Below are 23,834 nucleotides of genomic sequence, written 5' to 3'. Positions count from 1 at the left end.
CAGGCTCGGAGATTAAACATTTCAAACTCCACCTGGAGCAAGAGACAGCCAGAGTGCTAGACAGTTTAGGAAAAACAAAATTGCAGATACAAATAAGAAATGTACTAAAACAGCATGTAAACTACAAAAACAGCTTTATGATGCTTTAAAGTCTAAAGATAAAATTAAACCTAAAGATGACACAGCTGTTACAGGTACAACAATGTCATCTACTGCAGATAACTTTGCAGTAAAATGATGGAAACAGGAGACAGCCACATACAGTTAATCCACTGTTTTTAAAACAGGTAAATCATAAATGGAAAAGAGTATATATGCAAAAATCTTGCAAAAATCAGGGTAAACAGGAAAAAGAGGAAAGTAATAAACAGAAGGAAGGACAAATTTTTCAATAAGGCAAGGGGTAATTACAAACGCTGATAGTATGATAAAAATGGCAAATTATGCCTAGTAGAATATAGGAATAATCCTCCTTGTAACCCAGATCATGGTAAAGAAATAGGTATTAAAGCAATAAATTAACAGAACACAGGTTATCAGTTGGTAACTTGCAGGTATCTTTTGAAGTAATGAAAGACAATGTTAGTACACAGAACTCAATGTAAATTAATTAAACAAATGGGACGGGAAAAGACTTTACTGGTCTGATAAGCCAGGACAGATTCAGACTAAACAAACACAGAAATAACCTACAGACATATATACACAGAGTAAAGTTAATACACATACAGTGTAAAGTTAAAGTTAATAGAGATACAGTGAATACATTTACAGTAATGCAAATGGAATATGCAAAACTACACAATGCAATTAAATGTTGGGTATGTAAGTCCACATCCACGTCTGGAAATGGAGTAACATTTAAGACAGTACCTATGACAAATCCTAAATGAAAAAACAAGAGAGGGTCAAAACCCCGCACCTTAAAAGTACAGTATGTCTCCAATGGCAGCTTATGCATGCAGCAAACAGGATCAATATTGGTAGGAAACAGCGACGGTAATGTCACATTTTCAAAAAAAATGTCTTGCGTGTAATATAACAGCAAACAGACTTATACTTTTGTAAACAAACTAGTACAGCAAGAACATCATTAGTCAGACTGGTGTAACTGCCATCCTGGGAATAATGCACAAGAATACATACAGGTAGTAAAATACAGAGTGATTAAAAAACTTAATAAAAACTTAGACAAATATCATTTTTCAGCTAATAAAAATCCAAGTAAAAGCAGCACACCATGTTGGTTCAAAGAAATCTGTGTAAGTTAATAACAGTCAAACAGTGTCAGTAAAGTAACAGTCTGTTGACAGTCTTAGGAAAGTAATAGTCGGTTTAAATTTGTTTCTCAATGCTATTATACCCATTTGAAAGAAAGCCAATAAAATGGAGGAAGGCTAAACCTCACACAAGGAAATGCAATCTTTGGGAGTGCATGTTAATACTCATATGCATTTTCATACTATTATATATATTTATAATAGCAATGAATGGACAGGACAAGGCAATCCAAAAAAGAAATGCAAATACAAAAGGAAATGCAAATAAAACAGTTGCAAAGAAAAAATAGGGAGAGATGCTCCGATATAATAGATCATGAGAACAGGGACATCATGATTAGATACCTGATTTCAATACATTTTTGGCCAGACAAAATTTGTTTGCAAAGGCACATAACAAGTCAAATTGTTGGGTTTGTAGCCACATTCCTTACAGAGGGCAAATGCCATTACATGCAGTCCTGTAGAGGTTACAGATACAGGTTTTATGTTTAAAGAATCTTAAAAAAATAGAGTTGTAAAACATTCAGTCATAAAAGAACATTTACAGTTGATGGAAATAGAAAGAGGTATACTCTGTTTTCAAAAGAAAGGGACAGTCAGGGTTGCTACTTTACACCAACTCTGGTCATGTGAAAAGCTTGCGTATAAAATAAAAACAGTATGGGGAGTTAAGACATAATACTTCTTTTAAGGAAGGGATGAAAGAGGAGGAATTATGTTAGAGTATGCAGTTCCAATAATGAGAATTACTCACAGATTACCAGAAGACATGGTAAAAAATCACCAGAAAAAGAGTGAGGTTCATGATAGCTTTCCAAAATAGGAAAGTTTTTAAAACAGCTGGACGTAAAAATCGTGTTATTTCAGGAGCTGAAAGTTTTCACTGGTATGGTGTCACTATGGCAATATGAACGTTATAAAGTTGAAAAAAGTTTTAGCAAATGCAACTTATGGAGCTATCTCAGATATAGCAGAGGAGATGTGTTAAAATTTGTGTTAATAAAACTGTCAAACAACTAAATGTTGTTAACAATGAAGAAAGTCTATTAAATGCAGAGGATCACATTTTCCTGTAAATAGCTTTTTTTGCATTTTTCCTTGATTTAATTAAAAAAGGGGAAATTGGTAGAGATTAAATATTCTTTCCCCAAAGCAATTAAATGTATGCTTCAATGCGAAGGATGTATACAAGATTTTGAAAGAAATGCTTCTCTGTAATAGCAGAAACTGCAAGGATGAACCACAAAAGACAATTTACCTAAGCAAGCATGAAAGCAGTTAAAAATAGATAAGTAATAACGGCTATGTGTCTGACACCTGCAAAAATAAAACGTTTAGTTAGTTTTACTGTAAATATCTTTATCCAGTTAGCTTGTTTTTGTGGGCTAGATGTAACTGTAAATGGCATCCTGTTAATATTTGGAACATACAAAGAAGGAAGTTGTAACAGGAACTTTTTTTAAAGTCATCAGATACAGCAAGGAAGAAAATAACCAAAGGACATGGAACAGAAATCAATCATGCAAACCACGAGGACGTTGGAAAACAACATCTGTTGCTTTGAAAAGAGATATAAACTGGACATTGTTTTCTCTTCTTCGGAGACATCTTAATCAAGGGTGCATTGAGACAGTTCATGAGAAGCAAAAGACTGTATGTTATAATAGAACTGAAATGATTTCAGACAGTGTAACTGTTTGGACAGATTAAACTATAATGAAAACAGCAGTACGGTGTGAGTCTGGTGATTCTGACATTTCACAACAATTTAACAGTTAGGACTACAGGAAAGATATGTGGCCAAACCAGGTATGGAAATAAGGTACCTAAGGAAAGCTGGTGGTGGAATGCAGAAGTCCAGGAAGTCATCAAAAGAAAAAAGGAGTGCAGGAAGAAGTGAGAGACAGAAAAGACTGAGCAGGCTAGGAAGGACTACTGGTTGGCTAACAAAGAAGCTAAGAAAAAAGTTGCAATAGCAAAGAATAGGGCATCGGAGGCACTGTACCAACTTCTAGAAAGTGACTCAGTAAGGGGCACAAAGAAACTATATCAGGTTGCAAGGCAAAGACAGAAAGATAAAGAAGATAGTCAGACACCCTTCATAAGGGATGACAGCAACAACCTGCTCACCAGCCCAGAGGACATCAAAAGCAGATAGAAGGAGTATTTCCAGCAGCTTCTGAATGAAGAAAACCCCACAGAAGCTGTACTGTCCCAGAAACAGCCTACGATGAGAGAAAAAGAGGAGCCCACCCTAGAAGAAGTAAGAAAAGCACTAAGGAAGATGAAGTCAGGGAAAGCAGTAGGCTCAGATGAGGTCACAGCAGATATGAAAAAGGTGCTGGATGAGATAGGGGAGAAATGGCTCCTGAGGGTACTAATAGCAGTGTGGAGAGAAAGGCATATCCCAGATGGCTGGAGAATAAGCATACTCATGCCAGTGTACACTAACAAAGGGGACATTCACAACTGTGGGCAGTACAGAGGCATCAAACTCCTATCACATTGCATGAAAGTTCTGAAGAGGGTGATTGATAAACGGATACGCAGAGTAGTAGAATGTAAGATGGGAGATTAGCAGTTTGGATTCAGATCAGGATGCAGCACAACTGACCCAATGTTTGCACTGAGATAGTTACTTGAGAAGAAGCTAGAAATGAGGAAAGAGTCCAACTGGGCATTCCTAGACTTGGAGAAAGCATATGACAAGGTCCCAAGAAAGCTGATCTGGGCAGTACTGTGGTGGTTTGAAGTCTCAGAAACATTGGTAGAATTAGTGCAGGCTATGTACAAGGACCCAATGACTCAAGTACGGACAGTGTTCGGCCTCACAGAGGGGTTCCCAGTGGGTGTGGGTGTACATCAGGGTTCAGCTCTGAGCCCATTGCTGTTCATACTGGTGATGAACTACATTAGCAATCAGGTTGGAGATGATGGATCAACAAAGTTGCTGTATGCAGACAATGTGGCAGTACAAGCAGACTGAGCTGGAACTTATGCAAAGGATAGGCAAATGGAATGCAAATCTGAAGGCACATGGGATGAAACTAAGCACAGATAAGACAGTGGTAATGGCAGCAAATTGGGGAAATCAGAAGAAGCTGAAAACAGAAATAGACGGGAAGATAGTGGAACAGGTAAACAGCTTCAAGTATCTGGGAGGAGTAGTTGAGAAGAAGGGTAGTCTGAATGAAGAGGTCAAAGCTAGAATCAGAGGGGCTGCAGCCAACTGGCATAGAGTATCAGGGGTAGGCTATAACAGAAGAATGCCAAAGAAGATGAAAAGGAAGGTGTACAAGACAGTGGTGCGACCAGTGCTACTCTATGGTACAGAAACCTGGGCAGTGAAGGCAGAACAGTTGAATAAGCTGAGGTGATGGAAATGAAGTGCCTGAGAAAGGTGGTAGGGTGCACACTGTGGGAAAGATGAAGAAATGAGAACATAAGAGCAGAAGCCAAAGTAGCTCCAATTGCAGAAAATATCAAAGAGAACAGATTAAAGTGGTTTGGGCACATGTGTAGAAAAACAAAAGACAATCTGGTGAGGAAGATTTGGGACAGACAGGAAGAAGGTAAGAGGACGCGAGGACATCCAGCAAATAGGTGGATGGAGTGTGTGAAAGAAATTCTGCGACAGTTAGGCATGAGTGCTGAAGAAGGCAGGAGTGTGGCACTGAATCGAGAGAGTTGGTGACACTTAACATGATACCCCGACCCCCATGTAGAAAAAATGGGAATAAGGGGGCTCATGATCATGATGATGATACAGTGAGAGTACAGCAAGTTCCACAGAGCATAAGCCAAAAGGAAGAAATGTAAGCAGCCAAAATCTTTAAATGTCTGTATTAAAGAAGAAACGTTGTGGAGAAGAAACCAAAGATATTTATTTAAAATGAATATGTCCCAAAAAAGACTATGATGAGTAGAAGACCTGTATTCAAGAAACTTCCAGCCAGGAGGTGGATCAAGAAATGTGTATAGAGATAGTCATGAAGTCATCCCCAGATGTATTTCAAGAAGCAGACAAAAGTTCAGAAGATCTTGATAGAGTGTCTAAAAGGGACAAAAGTACCACAGAATTCAGAACATTTTGACAAACTTTTCTGAGCGGTATTCCTGATATTGTTCCTAGTATGTCAACAGTTAAAGTACAGACAGCGGGCTTTCACAAATATTCAAAATATGATGGATTGTTGAAAAATCCAGCAGGATACTCAGACAGCTGCAAGGACTGAAAAGTATTGGAATGTCTTTTGATAAAAAGGTTGCTAAATATTGTACTAATAAAAGCATTTTACCTTTAAACATGGCAGATTGAATGAAAGTATATAAAGTGAATACTGAAAACATCCTTGCATGCTGAAACTAAGTAGAACTTACACTGACATTCTAAAGTGTACAAATTTCACAACACCACAATAAGTGCAGTGATGTATAATGTATGTATCCTCAAGTTTATTACTCATACATTAAATGAGGCAAGAATTTTAAAAGTAGCTGAGTGTATATGGTGACAGTATATCATTAAACATTGGTACCTTAGCCCAGTGAAGTCAGTATACAATGTTAGTCACATGGTCTGGTTTCCTGTTCTGTGGTGTATTATAAAATGCATGCTGCTAAAGCTGGCAGCATACACCACATCTCTCTCTCATTATTTTAGTCTTTGCAACATACCTGATGTAAGTGGTATCACTTTCCTGTTCTCTTCCCACTCTTTTCCCAAATTCTTCATTGCATGCGCCTTCCTACATGATAAGGCAAGTGGTTAAATGCATCTCAATTAGTAGCCTCTCTGTTCCATATATGCTACTTCTATCTGTCTTCTGCCACCTGTGTTCCATCTACCTGTCCTTTTGCTACACTCTACTCTATGTTTGCTATTGACATCCCTAGTTCTGTCTGTTCTACCTGATTATTGTCATCTGACTAAGTATCTCTCATCACCCCTTTCCATTCAGATTTTCTTTTGATGTTTTTTCCTGCATGGCAACCTCTGGCTCCACCTCCCTTTTACCACTCATCACTACTATCTGTCCCTGTCTCTGCACCTTGGCTTCCTTCTTATTCTTGACATCCTTTTTCTTGTTGTTAGCCTGTCCTTCTCTCTTCCTTCTTATCCCTTCTACTTCCTTCTTACTTCCTGCATCTCATTGTCCCCGTCTCCTCTCACTGTCTTTGTATCTGCTGCACCACTTGGCTGTGCTCCTCTTACTACTTCTGCCCCATCCTCTTATCCTCAGCTTATCTGCTGCCTACTTTATTCCTACCCTGTACAGCTTCCTGGCTTCCTGTTTGCCCTTTGGTCCCAGCCAGCTTCTGCCCCCTCTCCCTGACTAGTCAATCCCCTGTCATCTTTACCACCTATATCTAAAGCTCTCCCATTTTCCTGTAAATACCACACCCTTTATTGTTCCAAAATTCCTTAAGCCAGATGCTGCCCTACACACCATGCATCCTACCCACCTCTCACAACTAAACAGTTGTCTTCATAAGTACTCCAAATACAACGAGCAGAGTGCATTTGAAAAAATGTGAAAATGTTGCAGTTCGACAAAATCTCTGTGTTCTGTCTTGTAAGTAGATCAGAGGTTTTGTGGCAAGTTATCAAAAATATTGGGCTTTGTTAATACTAGATTTGCTGCAATGTGCAAAGAAAGTGAGGTAATTGTCAAGCTACACACCCAAGTATGTAAGGCATTCAGCCCCTCTATTTGCTATTCACTGAGCCCAGAGATGCACAGATGTATCAGTTTATTTTACTTTGCACTTTGCTGACCAGATTAGCTCAACTGAGCAGAATCCTTTTTTTAGAGAGAACTTGGGGATAAAACTATCCAAAATAACAGGAGAATATAATGTGACACAATGAAAACATTTATGAGGTTGTACAATTTTATGCAAAGTAAAAGATTTGAGCAAAAATATTTCTAACAGGACTTGCTTATAGGACTACCTTAATTATAGTTGTTAAAACATAAGCTATTAGTTGTGTTAGGCCATGGAGAGAATTGTGTGAGTTCCCAGCATCTCTTTTTATGCAGGATAAACTTCTGACCCATATAAACATCATGCTCAGTACATGAGCAATGATGCAATAATTGTTGCTGTATTCCACTAGTCTCATGTCATTTAAATATTGTAAGCAGTGAGATCAGTAAGTCAGTTTTCAAGCTTTTTTTTCTCTCTGCTATAAATCTTGCAAGGCTGTGTATTAACTTACAGAGAACTCTGCAACAATGCATCCAGAGCTATCCAACCTAAAATAAGAATATTTTCTTGATTTACTGCAATTATGCTTGCTTTATACAGTGATCACTACTGTTTCTGAGTATTTCAAAGCATTTATTTAATTTTGTGGCAAAAATAGTCATTTCTGTGTTTGCTTTTCTAGTTCTATTTGCCTCTAAATCACCTTACAGAAAGATGAATTAGCCACGGACTTAGTTGTTTGGAAGTTGTTTATTGTTTGTTGTTTAAGCTGTACTTGAGAGCTGCTTTTGCTGGGCTTTTACATTAACAAATTTCAGGATTATCCATCTTGTGGAAGAAGGTGTTTACCTGGTCTCCCTGAGTTGAGAATGACTCCAGGGAGCTCAAGGTATGGTTGTTTATTGGCTAGGGGGCATAGGAGTCAGTTTTCAAGCTTTTATTTTCCTCTGCTATAAATTGGGTAAGTTTGCAAGGCACTGTGTTTACTTAGAGAGAAATCTGCAGTGCTTTTCAAGTGTCTCAACTACATCCAGAGCCATCCAAACTAATATAAGAACATTTTCTTGATTTACTGCATTTGTACTTGCTTTGTATAGTGACTGCTACTCTTTTTGAGCAATTTTAAAGCATTTATTTAATTCTGTGTCAAAAATAGTCATTTCTGTGTTTCTCAGTTTTACTAGATCTGTTTGCCTCCAAATTGTCTTGCAGAAGGGTGAATTAGTCAGGGGCTTAGTTGTTTGGTAGTTGATTGTTGTTTAATTTGCACATGTGAGATGCTTTTTTCTGTGCTTTTACATTAAGCAATTCCAGGATTATCCATCTTGTGGCAGAATGTGTTTATCTGTTCTCTCTGAGTTGGGAATCATTCCAGGGAGCTCAAAGTATGGATGTTTATTGGCTAGAGGACATAGGAGTCAGTTTTAAGCTTTTTTTCTCTGCTATAAGTCAGGCAAGTTTAAGCAGAGCTGCCGACCGAGCAGTGGCGGTTAGCCGTTCCCTGTGTATTAGCAAATGCCTAGACAGTAAAAGTTCCCTATAAAGTTAGGATTTTGCTGAAACCTGTTAGACAGCATAACATTGTGTGGAATTAAATTTAGAAGAGCTAGCTTGCACATGGAATAGAACTGCCATAACCTAGCACTGTATAACATCTTGCCTTAACCCTGAAAACTACTCTATAAGACCCTTGTTAAAACACAATCCTTAATCCTAAACAGCCCACCCTATTACAGGGCCAGACAATATGGATATGCAATTTCCAAATGTCTCTGTGGTCAGGACAGATTTGGTCATCCTACCTAAAGAGTAGGACCCAAGCATATGCAGAACTGATGGTCAATGGTATCACACACACTGACTCCACAGAGACAGCGAACCTGCTAGTGGATATGTTTGGCAAAATTTCACTCCCTTATCCCCTCCTAACGTACAACAAACCCTCCCCCAAACGCGCCCCCCACCTTACATATCTGAAAAATAGGTCCTCAAAGCCCTGTCTAAGGCAAAGAACATGTCCTCTATGGGACCAGATGACACCCCAGGGTGTCTTCTAAACAGGCTAAAACATGAACTAGCTTCACCACTAAATACCCTTTTCAGTCATAGCCTAACCATAGGTTTTGTTCCTGTGGTATGGAGAACAGCTACAGTTATTCCCCTCCACAAAGGTGGCCTAGCAACAGACCCAGGGAATTACAGACACATAAGCCTGACCCATCTCATCTGTAAGGCCATGGAATGTTTGAAAGTGTGACCAGAGCCATTGATGAGGATAAATCTGTGCACACAGCATACCTCAACTTGGCAAAGGCTTTTGACACAATCCCACATCCAGGCATTACCAATAAACGTAGCAAACTGAATGTAAACCCCTTTGTTATAAGATGGGTTGCCAACTGGCTCACAAACTGGACACACACATCAACCAGCAGACCTGTTACCAGTGGGGTGCCACAGGGATCAGTGCTAGATCAAAACTAAAAGGTTGTGTCTGACCAGGTTTGCAGATGACTGCAAACTATGTGCAATCATTGAATTCCAAACGATGCCAGTATCCTCCAGGAGGGTCTCAGACAGACCAACAACTGGAGTATTAGTCACAGTCTCAAAATGAATGCAAAGAAATGATGCATCTTCATTCCCTTTGGTACAAACAATGCTCCTTCACACTATCAAATCAACAACAATACCCTAAGTACCCATGAAGTGGTAATGGACCTGGGATCACAGATTGACCGCAACCTTAACTTCGACCACCATGTGTCTGCCTTTGTAAGGAAAGCTTTCCATGTACCTCACTTGATTAGTACAGGCATTGCCTCAAGAGCAAAACAAGTTATAACCCCATATACTCTGCACTTATCCAGCTCATAACTGAGTATAACACCCCATTCAGTATGTACCATACCAAGCACCTGCAGCAATTACAGAGACCTCAGAGGTTTCTAACAAAGAAGATCACGGGCATCCAGCATGTGCCTTAAACAGACCAACTAAAGTCCATGTCACCATACCTCATATCATATAGACATCTTAGGGGAGACTTATGCCTTGCCTACAGAGCAACCCAAGACCCAAACTTACTGAACTAACTGCATATCAGTAAATCAAATGGGTGTAGGGCTACCCTTTTTAGGGACTTAAATATGCCCTGCAACTTAAGTAGGACATGCTGGAGGGACAGATTTGTCTCCCAGTGACTTCCCCATCTTTGGAACTTGCTGTCAATTAATGTGAAACAGCACCTCTACAACACTGTTCAGGATAAACCTGGATGAGTGGATGGGGCACCGTAAATTCTTACCGGGAATAATGCCCACAACCCTCCTGGACATGGACAGTCATGACTAAATGCAGTTTTTGGTATTGCCTAGTGCTGCTACAGTATTGCATCAGGTTGAAACAGTTAGGCTTAAAATGACCTGCAGGTCGATAGCATTGTAATCTCCTATGATCCTATGATCCCATGGTAATGTAGCAATTGTCTCATGTTCTCGGACAAGCAGTTAATCATTAAAGGAAATAACAAGGCATGTGAGAAATGTAAATACACAACTTCCTTTGAGGCAAAAATTTCACATAAAAATGAGGTTGTCAACAATATACACACTACATCCCTTACACACACACACACACACACACCGCTCACCACAGACACACAGATTGTCTTATGCTGAGGTGCTAAAAAGAAGCCTTTCCAAATCTCAAAGACCTCCAAAGTCACCTAACAGCAACATTGCTCCTCAGCAATCACTAAAGCACGCACCAAAGGCAGCAACAAACATCTCACATAAGCCTACACCCAAAGGTCCCTCAACAGCAAAGTCCATTAGGGAAACATTTACTTTACCTAATACTCTTGTCATTGGGGACTCCATTGTGTGACACACAGATGCCCCACTCATCAGGTTATTCAAGAAGAAGATAACAGTTAGTTGCCTATCTGGAGCCAGGATCCACAGTATCACACACACACTCAAGCCACTGCACCCCAGGTACCAATATGATTCTGTCATAGTCCATATGGGTGTAAATGACCTGAGACATACGTCAATGGACCTTATGAAAAGAGACATATGGATGTCTCACAGTGTGTGTCAAAAGTAGGTTCAAGCCTTGTACTGAGCAGCATTCTACATTCACCAAGGTTGATACCACAGTATAAATATAAAATTATTGATTTTAATAACTGGTTTGGTTTCTGATGTCACTCCAGGTTGATCCAGTATCAGTCCACATGAGAAGATATGGTCAAAACACCACGTTGCTTTGCCAAGGATCAGCTGCACCTGTCCCCACCCCCACCCAGGCTTTTGTATATTGGCTAAAACTTTATCTACCCCCTTAGAGCCTTTTTTAGGCAATGCCAAAAGATTAAACTAACAACATAGTAAAAAAAGGCTCCAGATAACCTTATAGTGATACTGCTCAGAGATAGAAGTCTAACAAAAAACTCCTCAACCTTCAAGCCTTCCTTTCTCTGGAGAATATAAATATCTGTGCCATGACCGAAACTTGGTTTAATGCTCTAGAAAGTACTCTGGCAATTAAGACTGCATAGCCTTCCACACAATTAGACCAACAACAGCAGAGACTGGGGCAAAAGGTGGAGGTGTTCCTGATCTATGCTAGCAGCAAACACACTTCTAAGTTGGTTAAACAGTGTAATACCATGGAGCTCATCCACGTACAAGTCACCCTAGATAAGGTACCTCACCATATCATGACTAGCTACAGGTCACCATCTATGTCCCTGGAGGCTCACAAATCTTACCTAAGCCTACTAGAGGCACTCACCATCCAACCAAACACCACTATGAAGTAAACCTAAAACAAACCCCACTGGTGGATGCCTCACCTAAACAGAGTATATAATAAAAGAAGAATCTGGAAAAACAACTCCCTTAAAGACAAGTCATTTCTTATACAACTAAACAAGAAACTAAGAGGTCTAATTAAGTCCAACAAGGCCAACTATGAGGTCAGGATAGTCTCACAGGCTAACAGCAATCACAAGGCATTCTTCAACTATGTCCAGAACTTTAAATATAACTCACAGCAGGGTAGTGAACTGGTGCTGAATGGTACCAACGCCAAAGATCAGGAGGCCATTCCAAATCTACTGTCTGATAAATTCAGCTCAATCTTCACCCATTCTACTCCTCCCCAGCTCCACCAGGTAAACCCTCCCCAGCATGTTACCCCCAACTATTAGCAGGGACTGGGTGTTGGAAGCACTGACTAAAGCCAAAAACACTGCCGCCTTGGGTCCCAGCAACATCCCTGGTTACCTCCTGAGCAGTCTGAAACATGACCTATTAGGACCACTTGAGACACTTTTCAGCCACAGCCTTGGAAACAGGCTACATGCCAAATGACTGGCGGACTGCATGCCAAATGACCGGCGGACTGCATGCCAAATGACTGGCAGACTGCAACATTCATTTTCTTCCACTAGGATAGACCCAGAGAACTGCAGAACCATCCATCTACCAAGCCTAAAATGCAAAGCTATGGAACAAGTTATCATGGAAATGATAAACAAGGACAGTGGCATCTCACAGCCACTGGACCCATCCCACTTTGGCTTTGTTATGGAAAGGTCATGCCTACTTAACCTGGTAGACTTCTTTGAGAAGGTCATCAAGGCAATGGATGATAGTAAAACAGTGCATACTGTATATCTGGACCTAACCAAAGCATTTGATACAGTACCCCTCTCAAGCATTGTTGACAAGCTATCTGAGCTAGGCATAAATCCTTACATAACTCGCTGGGTTGCTGGCTGGCTTACAAGCTTCACTGAAGAACTCAGGATAAATTAGACCACCTCCACCAAGAGAATGGTCACCAGAGCTCCATGCTGAGCCCACTCCTTTTTGGCATCTACGTCTCAGAAGTCAGGGCTAATGTTCAAGGCCTCTAGTTCACCAAGTTCACAGATTACTGTAAATTGGAAGGTATTATAGATTCCCTCTAAGACACCAACATCTTGCAAGAGGGTTTAACACAGACAAATGTCTGGTACCAAAGCTATGGCCTAAAACTCAATGACAAAAAATGCATTAAAATGCCCATTAGGAAACAGTCAACCCAAGTTATTACTCCATTGAACAAAACACCCCTAAGAGTGAAACCAGAAGTAAGGGATCTGGGAGCATATGTAGGCAGCAATCTGGCCTTTGACCAACATATAGCTATGACAGTATGAAAACCATTCTATGTTGCCCAATTTATAGACAAGGGTATGGTATCCAGGACCAAGGAAGTTATAGCTGCACTCTGCTTTGCCCTCATCAGACTTATTGAATATAACACCCCTTTGGCATGTATCTAACCAGACACAGCAGCTGCAATGCCCACAACAGTGTTTAGGGTATAAATACCCCATCCTACACTGATCACCTAAAGGCTCTGTCTCTGTATTCACTCTCCTAAAAGCTGCTATGAGGGGATCATTGCCTGGCTTACAGGGCTTCCTCAGAACCAGCTCTGATGGATCTGTTGCACATGTGCAGAACAAACAGAACAAAAACACTAGATCCAGATATCTGAAATTCACTTGTGACACAAACAGAATGTGCTGGAGACATGGATATATGTTCCAAAGGATTCCTGCACTATGGAATGGGTTCCCTAGCCATTAGATGGTAAATTGTAAATTTACTCGCAATTTGACTGACTTATGGACATAGGCAATCAATAAGAAAAGTATTATCCTAACTAACAGCCCCCCAGACACAAATCCTTAGTTACCTCTGTACTAACACCCCCACCCTTATAGACACTCATAATACTTCTTCTCTTTTCAGCTTTTCCCATTATGGGTCACCATAGCAGAACAACAGTCCACAGAACTATTGGCAGTGGATGTGTACATTGTTCAATTGCCAGCCCAGTGCCCAACCTTCCACAGAAGGCACACACACGCACACACACAGGGCTAATTTAGAGTGTCCAGTCCACATGCCGCATTTCTATGGGATGTGGGAGGAAACCAGAGCACCCAAAAAAAATCCACACGACCACAGGAAAGACATGCAGACTCCTCACAGAAGGCACCGCAGCTAAGAGCCTCTTGCTGTGAGCTGGCACGCTAATCGCTGCACCACCATGGCCACCGTATAAATATCCATAATACTTAGCTCCCAAATGGTTTGAAGGGTGCGGCTAGGTTTGTGGGGGCCCTAGTGGTCATTAGCCTTGTAATGACCTATGAACCTAGGAGAATTGCTGTGAATGGTAGTGAGTGTGATTTATGAACAGGGAAAAAACAGGGGTGACTGTAATAAGTCTTATGGACTGTGTTGTTTAACTAACTGCTTATGGGATGATAAGTATACTCTTCTGCATACCTCTGCCCTTTCTGCGTCATGGATTACACATATAATACCCTATGTGTGGTAACTGACTGAAGGCATATGGTTCTCAAATGGCCCCACTGCTGATGAAGGGGGTAGTTGAGCATACCAGGATGTCTCAAAATTAACAGGCCATGAGCCAACAATTTATCATTAGCTGATGCCCCCCCAACAGCATGTACAGTAGGCGCCTACCAGACCAAAGCCCTTACTCCAGATGCATGAGCTGACTGCTCCCACTCCATATTAGTAATGAGCTGACCTAACCCATGTCTCTGTTTAATCTGTGAGTGGCTACAGCCCACCTTTCCTAGCCACTTGTGACCATCCACCTTGTCTAAATGTAGTGTCAACAATCACTAGGAATCTTCCTTTTTTGGTATGTACTTGTTATTGGACTTCACTCTCTACAGTAATGACTAGTGTATCCTGCCACCTTCCCTGCCTTACCTGCTAGTTGCCAGAGCCTTCAGCTTCCAGTCTGTGTCCTATCAGTGACAAGCCCAGTCACTTATTGTATTAATTGGGTCAGTTGTGAAAAGTAAACTTCTTCTACCTCAGCACTATCCCCAGTGGCACTCACAATACCTTGCTTACTCCCATGTGCATCCAACTGCATGTCTGCCATCTCTTGGCTCATACTTGCAAGACACATTACCAAACCACAACTGACACATAGCACCAGATCCCCCTTTCTCCCATCAGTACACTAATAGCTTCTTTTCAGACAGTGAACATCACTGTTGTAGTGTATGGGGACACGTTTAGCACACTATACTAGAAGCCTCCCTCTATTGTGCAACTTGTCCTCATTTCCGAGAAGCCACAGCACTATCCTCCAATAGTTTTACAGAGTACATGAACATGGTCCCCTTGCACAAGAACCCTGCTATCATGAATCCCAGCTTGTGTATGTATTAATGTAATGTGGCAGTGTCAACACAGACATATTGCTCATTTTATATACAAGTATAAATAACCAAATGGAAAAATCAAGGTGATTATGGAGAACATTGTACCTTGATTAACTGTGGGTCCAGAGCTGCAAGTGGCATAATTTTGCAAGATCTATTGGTCTGTCCTTAATTGTTCATTCATTACTGGACTGTTGTTGGAGTTACAGTGAGTCCTGGGGTTCTGTGGTAAAACAAAAGTGTGTAATGTTTTTTTAAACAGGGAAAATACCAGAAAGATTGTGTCATCATCCTTTTTTAAGACAACCAGTTGGGAGTTAAGGGGATGGCAGCTCCCCTTACAAATGGAGCTAACCAAAGTTCATTAAAATCTGCCAGAATGTTACAGTGATAATGTCAAACTATGCTACTGCCTTGGCATTCTGCTAGTTAATCAAATGCTCTGGCAAGGACCAGTGTTCTACAGTAACACCAAAATGAAGCTGTCTGAACTATATAGTACGTTCACTAAACAATACCTCCCTTAGTCATGATGCGTTTTTAGCTTAGTGCAATCACTATGGAATACTGCACTAACTATCCAAACATTAATTCATTATACCACTTGCAATTGCTTTCTGAAACACAGCACATGTAATCATTTTCTTCTAAGGATAATATCTAAACTGTTGTTTGTTCTACATACCGTATCAGCTAACCAGGTGTTAATGAGAATTACTGCTAAAACCAGGGTATTTTGTTACTGCTCAGTAAAATGTTCTCAGGTCTTTGTAAATTTGTGTTACAGTACACAATACCTCTGCCACTCTACCTAATTCATGTCTAAAAAGCCTCAGTGAATTCATTGATTAACTTGTCTGTTAGGATAAATAGTAACCAGTGAACTAAACTGATGACAGGGTTTAAATTTGAAGTTTATATTCTGTAATTTCAGAGTTACAAATGATGCCCGTGAGAATGAAATGGATGAAAACTTGGAGCAGGTGAGCAGTATTCTCGGCAACCTTAAGAGCATGGCCTTGGATGTAGGAAATGAATTAGACACCCAGAATCGACAGATTGATAGCATCATGGTCAAGGTGAGACTTACCCTTTTCATATTTTTTTTCTTTTTGATCATATTTTAGCCTTCTTTTACAGATAATGATGAAATAAACTGCCAGAATACCTTCTAAACCCTTTCTGCCCCAACTGCTTAATGAGGAGTGAGGTAGGGTATTGAGAATCTGATTAAACTCGGTGAACTTTCTGTTAACTGACAGAGCAGATGACGAATGACTGGTTAGTGTAAAGCAGACTCAATAGATATAGAGATGCTAAAAAATGGTATATTCCGCAGTCAGTATCACAACAGAATGATGATGCCTTCACATGGAAAGATTTCCAGGAAAATGTATTCATAGCAGTGCTTACACAGAAAGAAACGGTCCCATCTGTGAAGGCTGAATCATAAACTGAAGAAGACCCCAGAAGAGGAGCGTACAGAGCAATTGCTGATGGAAAACTCATCTGATGGGAAGGAGAAATGAGCTTATCTGTGTAATATATACATAACATATAAGTACAGATTTATTGCTACAACTAAGTGTGTTGCTATACTGCACAAAACTCACAGCAACTGTTTGTACAAAAGCCAGAGAAGGTGCACCATGGTCTAAAGATACACTTTTTCTCAATAAAAGTAATTAAATCAAGACAATAAGTGGGTGGAAAGAGTAAACATTTAATGCATGCAGACTGTCTCACTGTTGTGTGTTTGATCACGTAACTTTGAAAAACATGTTAAATGCAGAGCTAACATTAAAAATTACTCTACAAAAATCTAGAAATAGGAACAGCTTTAGAATGATCCACCAGTTCAGTACTGCATATTAGAAAAGCTCATACACAATAAAAGTTGGAAAGTTGTCATTATAGATTGATTACAGTTCATGGATTCTTCAGACTAATCAGTCCTTTGTTCCATCAAGACTTGACCAGCTGGGTCATTCTAAGTCCTAGCACATAAACTATAGAACTCCATTCCTCTGTCAGTCTGACACATCCAAAAGTACCACGACTTCAGACAACAGCTCAAGGAACACCTCTTCACTCAAACAAAGTGTAGCTGCACTCACATGGATCATGTTATATGAACCCTGCAGCTGTCTCACACTCTTTTATTCCTGTTTCATCCTTCCTTATCTCATCTTGTCGTCCATTTTACTTACTGATTCTCATTCATCCTACTTTTTCCTCTCTTTGTATCTCTCACACTTCTGCATTCTACTCCTCTTCCCACTTCATGCCTCTCACTCCATTTCGCTGTCATCTCACCATGGTAGCTTTTCCTGCAACTCTTCTAACTTGACTCTTCTAAAGTATTAATCCCTCTCTATATAACGATGTTGCTATCTCTGTAGCAAAAGCTGTCTTAGTCATTTTGACTGCATCTTATCCATAAACCTCAGTTAAGCATAATTTCATTTTCCATCCATGTTTTGACATTGTAAATGGTTTCTTGAAAAAAAAATTGTAGCATGTTCTTGAATCTGTAAATAGGTACATATACTTGTCTGTATGGAAACTGCATACAGTACTCTGTACTGCTATGGCACCAATCATCAGTGTACCAAAGTCATTGCCTGTCTGTGAACTGCATCAAAACTCTGTCCTCCTATGGGCACTGACTATCTGTATACTAAAGGCAGTGCCTCTTTGTGAACCGCATCAATACTCTGTGCTCCTATGGGCGCTGATCATCAGTGTACCAAAGGCATTGGCTATCTATGAACTGCATAGATACTCTGTGCTTCTAGGGATGCCAATCATCAGTATACCAAAGGCAGTGCCTATCTGTGAACTGCATACAGTACTCTGTGCTTCTCTTGGCACTGATCATCAGTGTACCAAAGGGAGTGCCCCTCTGTGAACTACATCAATACTCTGTGTTCATATGAGCACTGATTATCAGTGTACCAAAGGCATTGCCTGTATGAACACTGTATACAGTCCTCTGTGCTCCTATTGGCACTAATTATCAATGTACCAAAGGCAGTGCCCATTTATGACTGCATATAGTACTCTGTGCTCCTATGTGCACTGGTCATCAGTGTACCAATGGTAGTGCCTGTCTCTGAGCTGCATATAATACTCTGTGCTTCTACGGACCCCAGTCATCAGTATACCAAAGGCAGTGCCCTTCCATGAATTGCATACACTACTCTGTGCTCTTGTGGGCACTGATTATCAATGTACCATAGGCAGTGCCTATCTTTGAACTGCATACAGTACTCTGTGCTCCTGTGGATACTGGTCATCAGTGTACAAAAGGCAGTGCCTGTCTGTGATCTGCATATAATACTTTGTGCTCATATGGTATAATTTATAGTGAATGTGTCACTTGGTGTTGGGAGAGGCATCTGCCAGTATCTTTAGATGGATGGAATAACTATACATGTTATCATAAGGGAGGGATCTGCATAATATAATAAACTCTATATGCATGGATGAGGGGTTATTGCACTACAGTCCCCTTTCCTTGAAGGTGTTCTATGCCATGGATATAATATCATGATTAGTTTCTGTCAGTGATGGTATAGGAAATATTGATCTGACATGCTCATGCAATCCTATATGCAAAACATTCTCACTAGTATAGGTTCCATGAGAGATCTCTTACCTTCACAGGCAGAAAGGGTAAATGACAACACATGAGTAATCTGTACAGCATAATGATTTGTAAAAGTGGCACTGCTAGAAAAATGTGTGCAAACATAAAAACCTGGATAGGTTTAGGTTATGGCTAATGATATTATGGACATAAGACTAGACATGGATCTGCGGTTACTCTGTATCTGATATGGGTATTTGGAGTAAGACAATATTTGCAGACACCTGTGCTACTCTGCTTATCTCAGCAAGATATGTTTCCTGACCCTCTATCTCCTTTATCTTCAGTGCCTCCTTACATGTACCTGTCTTGCCTGCTGTATGTTTCTGCATTGCACCACTACAGGCCCTAGATTTGCCTGACACTGGACCATTGCACAGCATGTAGTAATGCAAAGTAGTAAGATATGCCTACTGTTTCTATATTTCACTGTGCTCCGCCATCATGACTATGAGTGATTCATAAACAAGTTTCACTCATTAGGCATGAAGGCAGAGCTAGGCCCAGTGCTATAAATGAATCTGATGCTGTGCACGTTCCTTTTGATAGGAGCTCACCAACATCACAGTGTGGAGGCGGGACACGGCAGTGTGGGAATGCAAGTTTCAGTGCACCATAGAGGTAGGTATTTTCCTGCCATGCAACAGAGGTATATGGAGTTTGTTGCTCAGAGCTGTCTGCTAATCAACATACTAGCAAAGCAGGTGGATTACTGTGGCTACATTTGCTACAACAGTTGTTTGTATGCTATTGCAGTCCTTTACTTTATACAATGGAACCCAGCACATACAACAGTGTTGTAGGTTTGGTAAATAGCGCAAAGCTGGAACAGCTGTATGTCTGCATAAATGATTGGTGCTTGGAGAACTTCTGGTATACAGTTTAACAAGTCCAGATACAAGGCATTGCTACAGTGTGCACCACTGTTTCACAAATTGCAAAGGGCTATCGTATACCAATTTAGGGCATACAAGCCTTTCACAATGGATCACTGGGTTCATGAATAGTACATGTATATGTTCCAGAACATTTGATCCACTTATGGATGTAGCTCTCAGCTAACCCTGATCTTGCAGAAAAACCCTGATTTTACTTCATATTTTGCTCTGTCCTTCATAACATTTTTGATTTTCTGATAAATCACTGAGAATTATAGTCAGTCAATAATGCCAAACATTAGAGTTTCCTGCTTTTTATTATTCAGAAAATGCTGGTGCAAAACCTGTTGTTCTCTTAGCTTCTTAAATGACTTAAAGTAACATTATAGGTTTGTAAGTTCATAGGCATGTACTAGGCTATTGGCCCTGGAGCCTTTACAAGCCTAGCCCATAGGATTATCCTGACATCATGCCACCCGACCTTAGTTCCCAGTGCCTCTGTTGAGTAAAGCCACTGGAGTGATCCCTGCGGTAAATTTTCTATTTCCCATCCATTCATCAAGATTTCTCTTGAAGAGGGCCAGTGAGGTGCTCTGCTTGACATGTATGGGAAGTCAATTCCATACCATGGGCAGTCTCTGGGTTATGAACCTGTCCCTCCATCATGTTCTGTTGATTGTGATAATGAGGTTGAGGTCTCTAGAGCATGTGGTGCAGAGGGATTGGGATTTCTTCAGATGCATTTCTAACATGAGCTGGGTCAGACATGGCTTTGTAAGTCAAGCAGAAATTGCCTCTAAGTAGGCAATATGAGACAGGGAATACTTGGAGTTTTTTTAGTCTGTCCATACAGGACAAATGTTTAAGTCCTAGGATCCTCTTTGTGAGGTACATTTGCGGCTTCTCCAGTTGTTGCAGGTGTCTAATGAGGTACATGCCAAATGGGGCATTTTACTTGACGACTGGCCTAATGAGGGAAGAGTAGAGGGAGACAATGATCTCTTTCTTCCTGGATGCAAAACCCTTAGTAATGAGATGTGCCACATAGAAGGACTTTCTGATCACAGTGGCAATGTGGTGGTCAAAAGAGAGGTTGCTGTCAACCTCTGTTCCTATATCTCTTATAACACCTTCTGTGTTCAGTGAACTACCATCAATGTGGTAATTCATGAGAACCGTGTTTTTCCCAAAGGGGATGACAACACATTTTATGGCATTGAGCTTAAGGCCATGGTTCTGACACCAGTCGTTGGTCTCAGTGAGGCCTTTCTGTAGGATATATTATGTATAAAAAGTCGAACTGCCACAGTAGAAGGAAAATTCTTTATTTCAAGGACAAAGTGAGCGCTTTCATGACCTTCCAGGTCACTTCATCAGACATAATAGAACATCCTATGCCTTCCTTTATATATACTTTCAGAGTGACCAATCAGTTAAGACAAGCAATTAAATATTCATATGAGACTCAATTAATTTAAAAATAGTAGAAAAAAAAACATAACTAGACATAAAACTGTTACAAACAGTATGCAAGTTCAAATGTGAATGCCTATAGAACCATGTGGAAGGGAATTAGTTCTTTGAGGCTCTTGCCTTTAAAAATGTTTTCAAAGATATGAATTAATTTTTCTTCTACTGTGGCAGTTCGACTTTTTATACATACTATTGGCTCTGAGGTGAAGACTGAGCTGTTGATCTGGTACCTGTGTTTTTGTCTTTCTCTTTCTGTAGGATGTCAACATCACTTGGAGAGTTAATAATAGCTCCCAACTTGCAATTGTCTACAAACTTTGTCAACCAGAGTCCCTTCATGTTGGCCTGTACTACTGAGAAGTAGATACCAAACAGGAGAGGACCCAGGACCGAACCCTGTGAGACTCCACTCGTGACTGGTCGGCAGTCTGACTTGGAGTCAGCTACTTTCACACTGTGGGTTCTACCTTTGAGCAGGTTTGCAACCCACCTACTGATATAGGGTTTGATGCCTAGCTTAGTGAGTTTCTCTAATTCCTGAGTGGGGAATGGTATCAAAGCCCTTGGCCAGATCAAGGAAGGCTGTATTAACCACCTTGCCTTTCATTCACAGCTCTGGTGACTGACTCAAAGAAGTTGACCAAGTTGAGCAGGCACGATCTACCCTTCACAAAACCAAACTGTGTGGGATCCAGAGTTTGGAGTTTCCCTATATCCTTGTTTATTAGGTCCATGATGATGTGTTCCATAACTTGGCATATCAGACTGTTATAAAGAACAGAGCAAAATTGTCCCTGATTTTGGGCCTTTATCCCCATTATTTTTGGTTTCCCCAAAAGTCTTGAGCATAGATGATGAGAAGTATGGAGATGGGCTGCATACTCTGATAGAGCTGACTCGACAAAAGGGTATCTGTGGGCTGAGTCATGTGATAGAGACAGGAAAAGGATCCTATCATACCAACAGGACTGTCTTATGTTTTGGCTAATGCTTTTGTAAAATGAATGATGTCACTACAGTTTCACTACCTACACTTAAATAATAACATCTCCGCCACTTGAGGACACATTAAGTGATTGCCAGAGGTGGAAAGAATAACCTGCCATATGAGGAGCAGGATATATTTCACCAAGAAAGTTAGAGTGGGCAGAGGTAATACAGGAGGTCAACTCTGCCATTTGCAAAATAAGTGAAATTGTAGAAGCCTCACACAGCTATGTAATTAACCGTCACACAGAACAAGTGCCATACTGTTAATACTATTCATTCCAGATTATTTTGATGTCTGTGGTATCCATCTGTAATAGAGTACTGTCAGAGAGAAAGAGACAGTATAAAGCCGGGAGCTGTAGCAGATTCGGGTAGATGTAGCAAGTTAGGTGTAAGTAACAACAAAACAGTCAGTACTGTGGAGATAATTTCATGAACTTTACTGAGCAAAGTTTTCAGCCATACAGATTCAGCTCTTGGTTTTGTCAATATGAAATATATCCTCAGACATACTCTATTTAAAACATTACAATTCAGATGACATTATTATTACTTAATACAAACAATTGGTTCTAAAATATTTTAAACCTTTCATTTAAATGTTCTTTCAAAGAAAAAAAGTCTTTAAATATTAAAATACTATTTTTCTTATAAAACACATATACAAGTATATACGCATATATTGTTTTCTCAGTTTTTCATTAAATAGCATCACAATACTTGGTATGGAAGATTTTGCTTTTATAAATTTTTGAAACATGTATACACACATTGTACCAGTAGATGGCAGCAACACCACAAAAAAATACTACCTTCTAATTAAAAAGTGTTGAGTGTTTTTTCCCCCACAGGATTTCCTTTCTTCATATTTGACTTTTAGTATCACGTATCCTATCTATTCCTAAAATATTAGGCTTATTAATCTTTTCTAATAATAGGTGCTTACAAAGTGTATCAGAATCCTTCATTCTTATTTCTCATGGCAGCAGAGTGCAAATGATTGGATTATTGTAATATTTTTTTAGTGGCAAACATGAAAACCAGTGCAATAGTAATGTATTGCTGAGTTAATGACCCATGGATGAGTCAGTGCAAAATTAATTCCTCCAGTAACTCTAAAGATGGGGGAATCTGACTGATAACATTTCACTGGCTGCTAAGATCCACCTTATACTATTTCATAAGTATATATCGCTTCCTGAACAATATGAAAAATCATCCACTTCCTGAACAAAGAAACAAGATGAAAAAATAAAGCACTATGTTTTCTGTCAAAACAAATCCAGCAGTGTACAAACCTACTCTGATACCAGCATTCGTCTTTCACTATGAGCAGAACTTGGTTTTTAAACATACTGAAATTTCTGCACTTCATAGACAGCAAGCATTGCACCCTCCAAAATCCTCCTCTCTAACTCACATTGCCAAAGTGGTTAGGAAGACCTTCTACATTGCCCACCTGATCATGAAGGGATTCACATCCAGATCAGGAGAGGTCATTGTACCCCTGTACTCTTCACTTATCAGACCAATGATTGAGTACAACGCCCCATTCGGAATGTACCTTA

The 23,834-nt window shown here is 40.1% G+C and overlaps 1 protein-coding gene across 2 annotated transcripts in view; it reads left to right on the top strand.

Annotated features, from left to right (window-relative positions):
• Positions 1-23,834, top strand: part of LOC122794510 (synaptosomal-associated protein 25-like) — a 1,032,368-nt gene that overhangs the window by 853,247 nt on the left and 155,287 nt on the right. For both annotated transcript variants that reach the window (XM_044062973.1, XM_044062964.1), the window contains one exon: positions 16,208-16,352. In XM_044062973.1, the coding sequence (XP_043918908.1) occupies positions 16,208-16,352 (145 nt within the window). The remainder of the gene's footprint in view (positions 1-16,207; positions 16,353-23,834) is intronic.

This window comes from Protopterus annectens, chromosome 1.part0 (assembly GCF_019279795.1).
Source record: "Protopterus annectens isolate FY-2018-M chromosome 1.part0, PAN1.0, whole genome shotgun sequence".
Taxonomy (NCBI): domain Eukaryota; kingdom Metazoa; phylum Chordata; order Ceratodontiformes; family Protopteridae; genus Protopterus; species Protopterus annectens.
This window is presented reverse-complemented; position numbering and strand designations above follow the sequence as displayed.